The following is a 13,343-nucleotide window of genomic DNA, read 5'->3' on the forward strand; positions in this document are numbered from 1 at the left end:
ACATTTTAATGAAATATTCTAAACTAGTATTGCAAAAAGAAAAAAATGTTTCACAGAAACAAATTTCCCAGTTCACCAAAGGTATACTGGCTCATTCCACTTAATCACCTACTTCTACTCCCCTTAACTCTGGGCCAATAACTCCAAGCATTTTTTGGAACTGTAACATCATCATTATTTGATTTGGGCAGTAACACTGAAGCATTTTAAAAAATCAAAAGGAATTAATAGTTTAAAATATTATGCTACTCTCTTTAAATTTATGCTACTCTCTAATATATTTGGAGAAATCCTAGAACCAATACTAGGAAATAATCAAACTTATCTGACATTTAAACTTTTTACTCAAAAACATTCTCAATGAAATTCCTTACTCTGAAAATTGACAATTAAAAAAGAAAAGCATTTATCCTGTTTTTCCTGTATATACTGTACTTTAGGGTAACCTTAGTTGCTAGTTCTAGGCAAGAGGAAGTTCTTCATTACAGAAGAATTCTAGCTACTAAACACAGAAGGAATGAAAGTCCTAGAAAATCACCATTTTGCAACCTTTAATGAAATAACTGATTAAGGAGACAATTCATTGTTGAATAAAACAGGGATTAGACTGGCCCTTTGAAGCTACTGATCTTACCATCACTAAAAATGGGACAACCATTTACTTACCAAAAAAAAAAAAAAAAAAGGTTGAATCTAACAAATCCTACAAGTCAAATAAATGATTACCACAAGGAAGCAAACCGACAACTATAGGCTATGGGACACTCTACAGAACCACCAACCAAGTTTCTGCAATAAGTTAATGGTACTAGGGCAAAAAGAGGGAAAACTGCTATAGATTAACTTAATTAAAAGAATCATAAAGCCAAATGTACTACAAAGACCTTGTTTAGATCCTGATTAAAACAACTGTAAAGGGCTTCCCTGGTGGCGCAGTGGTTGAGAGTCCGCCTGCCGATGCAGGGGACACGGGTTCGTGCCCCGGTCTGGGAAGATCCCACATGCCGCGGAGCGGCTGGGCCCATGAGCCATGGCTGCTGAGCCTGCACGTCCGGAGCCTGCGCTCCGCAACTGGAGAGGCCACAACAGTGAGAGGCCCGCGTACCGCAAAAAAAAAAAAAAAAAACTGTAAAGAAATACTTAAGACAATAGGGGAAATCTGATTATAGACTATATTACATGATGTCAAGGAATTGGGTTTTGTTTTGTTTTTTAGGTGTGATAATGGCACTGCAATTAAGAAGATTTACTTGAAATGTATGAAGTATGATGTCTAGAATTTGCTTTAAAAAATACTTCAGCAAATTAAAAAAGGAGGGTGGAGTGAAAGCAAAAGGGTTGAAGCAAATATAGCAATATCTTGATAAGTGATAATAATTCTGAGTGATGGGTGTGTGGGCTTCAATATAATCTCTCTACTCTAGGTTTAAATAATGTTTCATCATCAATGCATTTTTAATTTCTTTTAAAAAAGAAATTAGATTATAGTATAAGCGTGTACTTAAATAGTTCTAGATCAATAGTTTTCAATACTGACTGCAACATTAGAATATATGGATAACTTTCAAAAAAATAATGATGTTTAGATCCACCCCAAATCAACTAAACCAGAATCTCTGAGGCTAAGACTCAGGCATAACTTTTTTTTAAAAGGTCCCCAAGTGATTCAAATGTGCAGCCAAGGTTAAGGAAGAACTACTATTCCAAAATGAAAAGAAAGTGACCCATGTACCTCTAAAAAATGTATTAAGTAAATTTTTTGTAGAGTGACATCAATGAAAAAAACTTTTAATATTCACGGGCATTAATATCAAGCCTTAGGAAACATCAGCATTACTCAAGGAAATAACTTTTGGGAATACATAACAAATGTATCAGGAGTTTACTGAATTTTTTCATGAGGTATAAAATAAAGTCTATCAAAATATCCTATACCTCTATTGTACCAGCTTATGTACACTATTTACAGTTTAAAAAATATTCTAACCACATTCTCTGATTTTCACAACCTCAATCAAGTAGGGCAAGTATAGTTATCACTGCTTCTAATAGATGAAAAACTGGGTCTCAAAGCTCTTTCAATGGCTTGTCAAAGTCATCCAGCTGGTAAAAGTAAAAAGTTGAGAATAAAAATTCAGGTATTCTGACTCCTAGTCAAATATTCTATCCCGGGAGACTTGGCCCAAAACAAACCTCTGTTCTGGTTCCAGTCATGGGCATCACCAAGTTGATTAACATTATACCTGTACCCATCTTGATGGTGAAAATAGTCATCAGTGCTGAACACAATGCCATCACGACTCTGACCAAGCAGAATTCTGTTAATGAAAGAAATCATAAAGGTGCCATTTACAATATAAAATCTATAACCGTCAGAAATAAGCCACAAAGGAAAGGTTATTAAATGAATTTCTGGTACATACTTATAAGTATATTGCAGATAGACTAGCACAGGAGCTGAACCTTAAAAAAGCTTTCAGATTTCAAACATCACTTCACACTTAAATCTACATAGTAATAGCCAGTAATAAAAGCTTTTTAAAGTGGCTTTTGTATTGCAACTTTTAAAAACACTCTTCAATCCCAAAATGATGTCAACTATTATCCATGATTTAACTTTATGAATTTGTATTTGGTGTCTAAAATTGCCTAAATTTAGTGCAACAGGTAACCTAAAAGACAAGTAAGCCTAAGCAAGCAATTTACCTGAGGAAAACTATATTTGACTGAAGACAGCTTCGATAAACTCATTCCTATGAAGCACAAACATCTATGACCTGAAAGTGGAACTTAAGGTTTAATGCTGTGAAACCACCTATGGTCCTCCAGAGTAAAATCAAATTTAAAATTTTTAAGAGATTAAATTACTATGGGGGCTTCCTTGGTGGCGCAGTGGTTAAGAGTCCGCCTGCCGATGCAGGGGACACGGGTTCGTGCCCCGGTCCGGGAAGATCCCACATGCCGTGGAGCGGCTGGGCCCGTGAGCCATGGCCGTTGAGCCTGCGCATCCGGAGCCTGTGCTCCGCAACAGGAGAGGTCACAACAGTGAGAGGCCCACATACCGCAAAAAACAAAACAAAACAAAACAAAAAATTACTAAATGAAATTAATTCCTAAACGCTAAAGAATACACTCTCAGAACAAGTCAGTGGTAATCAAGCTTTGTTCTCACAATATGATACCATCTTTAATTTCTAAGCACAGAGAGATTGACAAGTGTTCAGAGTGTCAGAGGGTTCCCATAACCAGTGACTCATGAAAGAGATTGGAGGTGTGCTGAGAAAAGGGAAAAGACAGTAAGAATAACTGGATCCAACAATAACAAAAATATTTTGTTATTTATCTCCCCTCCCTCAACCATTAGGCAATTGGCTATCATTCTATTGGGGATGGCCAAAAAGTTCGTTTGGGGTTTTTCCATAAGATGTTGTAAGATGTTACGGAAAAAATCCAAACGAACTTTTTGGCCAGCCCAATATAATTTCTTTTTGAGAGGGGGAAGGGAGTAGAAGGTGGTAGAAGGGATGATACTGTCCTGGGATGATTCAAGAATACTTCCTAATAAAAAGTAATAGGAAGGGGCTTCCCTGGTGGCGCAGTGGTTGAGAGTCCGCCTGCCGATGCAGGGGACGCGGGTTCGTGCCCCGGTCCGGGAGGATCCCGCATGCCGCGGAGCGGCTGGGCCTGTGAGCCGTGGCCGCTGGGCCTGTGCGTCTGGAGCCTGTGCTCCGCAACGGGAGAGGCCACAACAGTGAGAGGCCCGCGTACCGAAAAAAAAAAAAAAAAAGTAATAGTAAGGATTTCAACTATTAAGATAACAAACATCTCTCCTTTCCTCAGGTTATAATAAAATTGTATATATTTTACAATAAAAATAAAATCACATATATAAAAGTTTAAAAATTTAATATACATTTTCACTCATAGAATTATGGTTCAAAGTACTTCAAACAAACCAAATTAAAGTAAATGGTTTAAATTATTTGTTTGCTTGTTTGAGAGGCTGGAGTTGGATTTCTTTTTTAAGCAGCCATAAATTTCCCAAAATATACCATCTAACACATTTGGCATCTTACCTGCTTATGAGAGATAACCCAGAATATAAAAATGCCATAATATTAGTATTCCAAACCAAAGCTCAATCACCTAAAAAGATCTTGATCATCATCAACTATACGATACCTAGTTACACTCATCAATACCAGAAACCTGATACCATCTTTCCTAAATACCTTATGCTTCTTTTCTTTTTTCTCCTGTTCTATTACTTTATTAGGTGATCTGTCAGATGTTAATAACAACATACTACAAGAGCACAGGAGCTTTTGTATCCAAGGAATGTTTAACCTCTTCCAAATAAAAAAAAAAGTGGGGAGGGAAGGGACAGTAAATCAATTTACATCATTAAACCAAGTCAACATCAAACACGAGTAAATCTCAATGAAGAATATCTTAAATACAGAAATCATAATTAAAGCAAGTAATTTTAGCTTGGAGAGATTTTTTTCCTCCCAGACTGCTCACACATCTTTTCAAAATCCCCTGGATTATCTCCAAAATACCTGTATCAATCTAGATATATCTGATGTCATACCAACCGCTTGAACCAAAAATAAATTATTTAAGAATATTAGTATTTTTTGGGCTTCCCTGGTGGCGCAGTGGTTGAGAGTCCGCCTGCCGATGCAGGGGACACGGGTTCGTGCCCCGGTCTGGGAAGATCCCACATGCCGCGGAGCAGCTGGGCCCGTGAGCCATGGCCGCTGAGCCTGCGCATCCGGAGCCTGCGCTCCGCAACGGGAGAGGCCACAACAGTGAGAGGCCCGCGTACCGCAAAAAAAAAAAAAAAAAAAAAAAAAAAAAAGAATATTAGTATTTTCAAAATTCTTATAGTCAGATTCTATCAGAACCCTCACAAGTTAAGACAGGTACTAAAATGGATTCTCAGAACATCAAATTTTACAACTCTGAAAAACCAAGTATCTAATAAAAAATTCAGATGTGGTCCCACTGGCCACTTGATTTGTATTTTTTCAAAATCTCTATCTTTTTTGAGGACCTAGTATGTGCCAAGCATCTTATATATATACATCTATGACCGCATCGAATTCTCACAACAACCTTGCCAATATGGTATTAAACAAATCCAGAAAAGAAAATAATTTCAGAAATCAGGCCACCAGAATTACATAAATAGTGGTGGGAGAGCCAAAACCAACGGCTTACAAGATCCCTGCCTCCTGGAATTCACGCCCTTATATAATCCCCTCTCCTTGAGTGTGGGTTTGAGTCAGCAACTAGCTTCCAACTAACCAGATATGAAATTTCATTTCCAAGATTAGATTATGGGGGGGCAGGAAGTGGCTCGCTTTCTCTCTTCACATTGTGAACGGGGAGAGGTCCAAGTGGCAAAGAACTGAAGGGACTCTCCAGCCTACAGACAGCAAGGAACTGAGGCTTTCAATCCAACAGCTCACAAGGAACTGAGTCTTGTCAACAAGACTTGTGAGAGATATTCCATGCAGATCCTCCCCAAGACAAGCTTTCCATCCAAAACACAGCCCTAGCCAACATCTTGATCATAGCATTGTTAGAGACCTTGAACCAGAAGCACCCAGATTCCTGTCCTTCAGAAACTGTGAGAAAATAAATGTTTGTTACTTTAACAACTCAGATTTAGGGTAATCTGTTAACACAGCCATAGAAAACTAATGCACTCTGTGCTTATAACTTTCACTAAGTAAGAACAAGTGAATCGTATTCTTTAAACCTCATTTTGAGAACCTTATTCCCCCAAATGGTCTACTACAGAGTTAATTTTCATATTTTATTTTTTTAAATTTCTAAGAACCATATATATTTTTGTAATATATCATGTACATTTAAAAATAGAAGTGATTGGCTTCCCTGGTGGTGCAGTGGTTAAGAATCTGCCTGCCAATGCAGGAGACACGGGTTCAAGCCCTGGTCCGGGAATATCCCACATGCCACGGAGCAGCTAAGCCCGTGCACCACAACTACTGAGCCTGTGCCCTAGAGCCCGCGAGCCAGAACTACTGAGCCCATGTGCCACAACTACTGAAGCCCGCGTGCCTGGAGCCCATGCTCTGCAACCAGAGAAGCCACAACAATGAGAAGCCCGCACACCGCAACGAAGAGTAGCCCCCACTCGCCGCCAGCTAGAGAAAAGCCCACGTGCAGCAACAAAGCCCCAAAGCAGCCAAAAATAAATAAATTTTTAAAAAAATAGAAGTGATTTTCCCAAATAATTCTGAGTAAAACTGACACTTCATGAACCGTTTACCTCCTGACGTACTGAGTGGCCTTGCATACCCCCCTGGTCCAGCTATCAATAAATAAAAAAATAATGCTGTCTTGTGTAGCTTATGCTACATGCAAAGAGTGGTAAAAGCAAATCCTACATGAGTTCAGAAGGAGGATTACTGAGGGGTGAGATGAGAAACCAAAACCTCAGAAGTGGAGGCATTTAAGAGAACCTCTGAACAAGCAGAATCCTGAGAACAACGAACGGACAAGTATTATGTCTCCTGCAATAGACGACAGGGTACTAGTCCAAGTGCAGAAGGATATGAAGATAGGTAAGGACTATTAAGAAAGGGACTTAAATATTATCCCAAAAGAATTTGAAATTTATCTAACCCCCTATAACTCATTACCAAATAGCAGATAATGCCCCAAATCAGTTCAACTCTGACCCTCCAAATCTTTATTCCTTTTTTCAAAGCTCATTTGGAAAGCAAAATCCTACACGAAACCATTCCTCACTAGAGAATATCTGGCTTTATAACCAATCCCAAACAACCATTTCTACTTCATTCAAAAAAAGTACTGACCTAAAGAGAGACTCCTGCTTCTTTAACCAAGCTACTCAAAGTCAGGAGGCAGGTACAGGGCTACACATGTGATAGATATTAAAGTGAAGGATTAGATAAGAAACACACTACCATCTTCATCCCCAGTTTGATCTCTTAGCAGTTTTTGTAACTTCTCCCAAGTCCTTTAACCTAAACTCATTCTTTTTATTAGCCTGTACTCCTTCTAAAAAATGAAAAGACTACAATTCATCTCACAACACTGTTACATATGGAAGTACTCTAAGTTGTAAATGATAACATAAATGGTAGTTGCGACTATAACTTCCATTCTTATTATACCTAATTCCTCAAATAAAGAAATATACATATTATATATAATCACCTCTGTCATCTCGCAGTACAATTATGTCTCCTTGAAATTTTACTGAATTATCACCACACTTTATTCACTTTCAGTTTCAACATACTCCAATATGTTGTTCCAAACCTAATCATTCTTTCTTACATTTATTCTGTACCAGAAGCCCTCGCTAGGAGATCTCTTCATCCAATTTCCAAATTTCAACTTTTCTTTTCTCTGATATTATATTCTAAATCTAGAAGAATGCCCATGCTTGTAAGACAACTTCACTCTTAATTTCTATTCTTTCTAAAGAAGCACTGAAATTTCATTTTCTCTACAAAATCTTCACTGCAAAAGAATCAAAATACATAGACTTAAATTCAAATTCATTTACAAAATCACAGCTTACAATCTAGCTTGAAATGTCTGCATCGTAATTTAATCTTTCTCCAATTTCCTGCTTCTGAAGAAATTTTGTTTAGGTGGTTCAGAGTGTCTTACAAATAAACATAAAACATTTACAAAATGGTTCCTTGGACTTTGTTTTTTTTCCTCCTTCGATTTTTTTATCCTCACCCAAAGACATCAAATAAATTTTCTTTTTCTCCTTATCTAGCATAAATCTTGAATCATCCTACATAAACTACAAAGAATTTGTATTGTTTTTCTTTGTGCTATTTTTCACAACTGCACAAATGTACTGGAATGCATCAATATTCTGTTTTTAAAATGTAAACAAAAACAGGAATTTTAAACATTTCGGCACACGATAAAACATCATCAGTTCTAATTCCATTAATTCAGATACTGCTCATTTCAAACTCCTTAAAGAAACCAAAAAAGGTTCTCTCTGTCAGTAATGGTATGAACACAGCACAGTTCTTAAGACACACTCAAAATTCCCTTCCTTGGGTTATCTCATTTGCTTCTCACAATAATTCCAGAAAAATAAGTATTACTCATTTTATTAACAGCGAAGTCTGTCCAAGGTCACAAAGTGAAATAACTGAGTCAAAGCCCAAGTCTTCTACCCAAGAATTCTACTCCTCCTGAATAGCTGACTTAAAAGGGAAGGCCAGCACAGTTCTCAAATAGCATTTGCTTTCGTCACCGTCCTAATTTTACATGGTGAATCTATATTTAAAGCCCTTAGCAGAATCTTAACATAAATATATATGCCAATTCTCTTTTCCTCTATCAGAAAACATCTTTTAAAATATTTACCATCAGATGCCATTCTCAAGTATAACAAATTAAAGAATTTTTACTAGAAACATAAAAGCATTTGCCACTGATTACAACTATCATTTATGATTTTTAAGTAATAAATTACCAAGTATTCACTTGGTATCCTTTACTTACCGAGACAATGTTGTTTTCCCAGAACCAGGCAAACCTCTTAAAAGAATAAGTAACTTCTGCAATTTTTTTAACTTTTCCTCTTGAAAATGCTGGTTCATAAACCTGTCAGTTCCATTATGCTTGTCCACAGAAGGATCTTTCCAGCATCCTTCACTGGTTTCACAGAAACCATTATTCGCATATACATCTTGCACAGTGTAGCCATTTCTAGAGGGATGGTCACTACTAGTAATGTCACGACAGTCAGTATATCCATTGTTCTGATCAAAAGTCAAACAATTCCAGTTAACATGACAACTATTTACATAATATCCATTTTGCATCTGAAAGCCATCTTGGGCATGGAAAATATTTGATGATGGATTTGGTGGAACGTTGAATCTTTGAATATTTAAGTGATGGTTAAAACTGGAAAGATGAGGGTCTTGTGGTACTATAAAAGAATGCACTGATTGCCACTCAGGCCTGAAGGAAGCAAATGAATTGTCACAAAAGGTAGGTATTACTTGTCGATTATAAGGATATTTACCTGGCTCATTCCCCACGCACTGCTGATAACCCCAATGTGACTGAAGGGCACTGGTAAGATCTCTTTTCTTTTCTTCTTCGGATTTTAACAGATTACTATGGCCCTGATAATATGGAATGAGTTGTTCCTCAGAGGGTTCAGGTTCCTTACAACTGCTTTCTGAATCACCTTTTTCATTTTCAAGCTCTTCAATTTCTTTGTAAAACTGGAATAATTCATTGTCAATCTCTGATTTTTTAGAATTAAATTTCTGTTTCTTTTCTCGTTCTCCTTTCCCATCTATACCACTGATAGTGTCTGCTTGATTCCTCCTTCTATTACATTTCTTTTTCTCAGGGGGTTTGTAAATGGGTCCTATAAATGCTTTACTTGTGCTATATATCGCATCATCTGTGGATACCAATGGAGGACGTGTATCAACAGAATTAATAACACCTGGTCTATTACCAAGCATCTCATCATGCACAGGTTTCAGCAAATTTGTAGTTTTGGTTTTGTCCTCCTGAGGATAACTATGTCCTCTGACATCAGTGATGGTCACAGGGACCCAATCATTTCCAGTTTTCTCTTGCTTTCTGTGAAAATGAGCATTACCATGATGGGAGAAAACATATGCCTCTTCAGTAGACTTCAATTTCTTATAGCATGGTTCACTTATTCGTTCTTCCCCACGTCCCATGGACTTAGCTTCAATTTCACCATAAGGCATCTGAGGAGCAAATAAATCACAGAATTAACAGCTAACATTTAAAAAAATCTAAACAAAAGTTTCCTCAGAAACAACAGGAAATAAACTTAATTTGATATAAGCATTTAATAACATTTTCCCAAAATGCAAAAATTGTAAAATTGTAACTTTATAGCCACTTATTATTGGTATGACATTATGATTTAAAGGAGGGGTCTCACTGAAGGTAAACAAACATCCTTTTTTAAAAAAAGATATATCTCATCTTTAATCTAAACGATGTATTTCTGAATTTAGAGGATGTAAGCAAGAATGTAAGCAAGCTCGGAAAGCTGAATCAGTAATATATACTTTGATGATACAGACATACAATTGTGTATTAAAAGGGAGAGTAAGGACTTCCCTGGTGGCGCAGTGGTTAAGAATTCACCTGCCAGGGCTTCCCTGGTGGCGCAGTGGTTGAGAGTCCGCCTGCCGAAACAGGGGACACGGGTTCGTGTCCCGCTCTGGGAGGACCCCACATGCCACGGAGCGGCTGGGCCCGTGAGCCATGGCCGCTGAGCCTGCGCGTCCAGAGCCTGTGCTCCACAACGGGAGAGGCCACAGCAGTGAGAGGCCCGCGTACCGCAAAAAAAAAAAAAGAATTCACCCGCCAATGCAGGGGACACGGGTTCGAGCCCTGGTCCGGGAAGATCCCACATGCCGCGGAGCAACGAAGCCCCTGAGCCATAAGCCCCTGAGCCACAACTACTGAAGCCCGCGCGCCTAGAGCCTGTGCTCCGCAACAAGAGAAGCTACCGCAATGAGAAGCCCGCGCACCACAACGAAGAGTAGCCCCCGCTCGCCACAACTAGAGAAAGCTCTAGCGCAGCAACAAACACCCAACGCAGCCAAACATAAATAAATTTATAATAAAAAATAAATTTAAAAAAATAAAAGGGGCTTCCCTGGTGGCGCAGTGGTTGAGAATCTGCCTGCTAATGCAGGGGACACGGGTTCGAGCCTTGGTCTGGGAAGATCCCACATGCCACGGAGCAGCTGGGCCCGTGAGCCACAACTACTGAGCCTGCGCGTCTGGAGCCTGTGCTCTGCAACAAGAGGCCGCCATAGTGAGAGGCCTGCGCACCGCGATGAAGAGTGGCCCCCGCTTGCCACAACTAGAGAAAGCCCTCGCACAGAAACGAAAATGCAACACAGCAAAAATAAATAAATTAAATTAATAAACTCCTACCCCCAACATCTAAAAAAAAAATAATAAAATAAAAATAAAAATAAAAATAAATAATAAAAAGCTAAAAAAAATTAAAAATAAAAAATAAATAAATAAAAGGGAGAGTAAGTCTGCCAACCAAAGTGACACATATCCAAACTGGTTATGATAAACTGCATCATAAACGTCTTCCTGTTTAAAATTACTAGGTCCTTAGCAAACCTCAGACAACCACATCTCATTAGCAATCAAACGTCAAATTAACTGCAATGTCAGTCTTTATGGGTCCTACTCTTACGAGTAGTGTAAAAGTGGTTTCCAAGTGGGTGTATTACGTTAATTTTAAAGAAAAAAATAATAACTTCAGTTGTACTGCGAATGACGGAAATATGTCATATTATGTTTAAAAAATAAATCCGGCAACTCCCCAAACCAAAGCCCTCATCTTTTCCAGATGGTTTGTCTATCTCGAAGATAAATTCTGCTTCCCTTGAAATTTTGGGGGGGACCCTCAAGAGTACAACTCAAAAGCTTGTGTTGGTCAATAATTCATTCCGCCCGCTCTCTGGTCTCCCCTTCTCGAACACGAGAGCAAAAGGAAAGGGCAAAGCGACGAACCAGAACGACACAGGTAGGCCCTAGAGAGGCTGAAGGAAGATACACCTGTAGAGAACGCCGTCCTCCCGGAAACAGCCCCGTCCCAGGCCGCCTCTCACCTTCTCATTTCCTCATTAGAAACGGCAGAAAAGTCCCAAGGAAGAGAAAGGAGGTTGCGTTAAGAGAGAGAGGCCTATACACGACCTGAACCCTAAGGCCGCCTGACCTCCAAAGAGGGCAGCCCGGGCAAAAGCTCGTCACCCAATTTCTCTATCCCAACGGAGACACGTTCAGGTTCTGTCTAGGAATTCCAAAGAGCTCCGAGGCCGAAAGGTTTACTCCCGGCTTCTACGTTTACGGCTAAACGAAAAGGTTCAGGCAAGCGCAGGGGAAAACCCGAGTCGCTAATGGAAGAAGGAAGAAACCGGAAAACGTCAACACCACAACCCCACCTCGCCGAAAATGGGATGTCTACTCACCTTACAACACAGTTCTGCATTGACCTTTACCTCTCAATAAAGAAGGTGAAAGAAGCACGGAGACACGGCCCAAAGCAGAGACCGAGAGGGACTAAAAACCCGGCCGTCAGGAGCGGAGCAACAAGCCTGCTCTCCGTACGCAAGATGGCGGCCACCTCACGCTTGCCCCGGCAGGAAATACAGATTCTCGCCAGGCATTGTGGGAATTGAAGTCCGGAGTTCACACCCGGCCTTGAAACTTCAGCCTCTCCCAGAATCCATTGCTTGACACACGCGCTAAGGGCCACGAACGTAGACCGGAACTAGTTCTTAGGTTGGAGCCGGGAGGTTGTTTAGGAATAGCAGCTTCGGCTAGGAAAGGTGGCGACTTGCCGTTTAGGGCTACCCCTGAAGGAAGAGAGACTGTGAGTGCCTGGCTCCGCAAATAGAGGCATAAGGTGCTCTCAATGCATATTTTTAAGGCTTTTTGGGAGACAAAGTCTTTTTAAAGGGGAGTTAACATTTGGTCTCATCAACTAGGGTTGCCGACGTTTCTATGAAATGCCAGTGAGTAATTGCAGGCTCAGGTTTTTCTATCGAAGAAGAGAATCGCTGCAGCAGAGCCTTGATAACAGAGAAAAGTACTTATGAGAAAAATCACTTCTTGTCACAGCTGTCTTTTGTTTAGGGAAGTAAAGACCGTTTACTGAGCTTTCCCATTAAAGTCGATTTGTGAAAAGCGCTTCTATAGAACAGCGCTTGGTAAAAATAAGTGCTTTGTAAGTGTTAAATGAGAAGTAACTACAAACTGAACAACTGGCAATCCTCAGTTCAGGGCCCCTTCCCTCCTCCCACCACCTTCCCACTCTCTCTAGACCCGCGCCTTCACATGCATTCTTTCCTATCCCTGAAAGGGAAACTGCTAATCTCTTCATATGTATTTAAGTAAACCCGTTGCAATAGCGTTTTAATTTATAAATATAATAGTTAAAACCACAGTCTGGAATATTTACGTTTGATTACTTAACAGCTTTACGACCAAGAGGGCTCACCAAAAGCAATCCATCCCCTTACAGTGAAAGACTCGTCCTCAAATACAATTTCTCTCATTGACCTTTATTTGATCTTTCCTCGTGATTAGATTCAAATTATGCATCATCGGTGGAAACAACCACATAAGTGAAATTGTGTCCTTCCTCGGGATATTACATCCGGAGGCACAGGATGTCTGTCTGTCCATTATAAGGTGATATTAATTTTTATCACCGGATCAAGGTGTTGCCCAGTTTCTCTGCTGTTTTCCCCCTTGCAACTCATAAG

At 39.5% G+C, this 13,343-nt stretch overlaps 1 protein-coding gene across 4 annotated transcripts in view; it reads right to left on the bottom strand.

Moving 5' to 3' along the window:
* Nucleotides 1-12,182, bottom strand: part of N4BP2L2 (NEDD4 binding protein 2 like 2) — a 78,728-nt gene extending 66,546 nt beyond the window's left edge. For all 4 annotated transcript variants that reach the window (XM_060080050.1, XM_060080051.1, XM_060080052.1 and 1 more), the window contains exons 1-3: nucleotides 12,045-12,182; nucleotides 8,542-9,779; nucleotides 2,194-2,318 (exon numbers count right to left, since the gene is read on the bottom strand). In XM_060080050.1, coding sequence (XP_059936033.1) covers nucleotides 2,194-2,318; nucleotides 8,542-9,779 — 1,363 coding nt within the window. In that variant the 5' untranslated portion in view covers nucleotides 12,045-12,182. The remainder of the gene's footprint in view (nucleotides 1-2,193; nucleotides 2,319-8,541; nucleotides 9,780-12,044) is intronic.
* Between the last annotated feature and the right edge of the window lie 1,161 nt (nucleotides 12,183-13,343).

The sequence above is a fragment of the Mesoplodon densirostris genome, chromosome 17, assembly GCF_025265405.1.
Source record: "Mesoplodon densirostris isolate mMesDen1 chromosome 17, mMesDen1 primary haplotype, whole genome shotgun sequence".
Classification (NCBI taxonomy): Eukaryota; Metazoa; Chordata; class Mammalia; order Artiodactyla; family Ziphiidae; genus Mesoplodon; species Mesoplodon densirostris.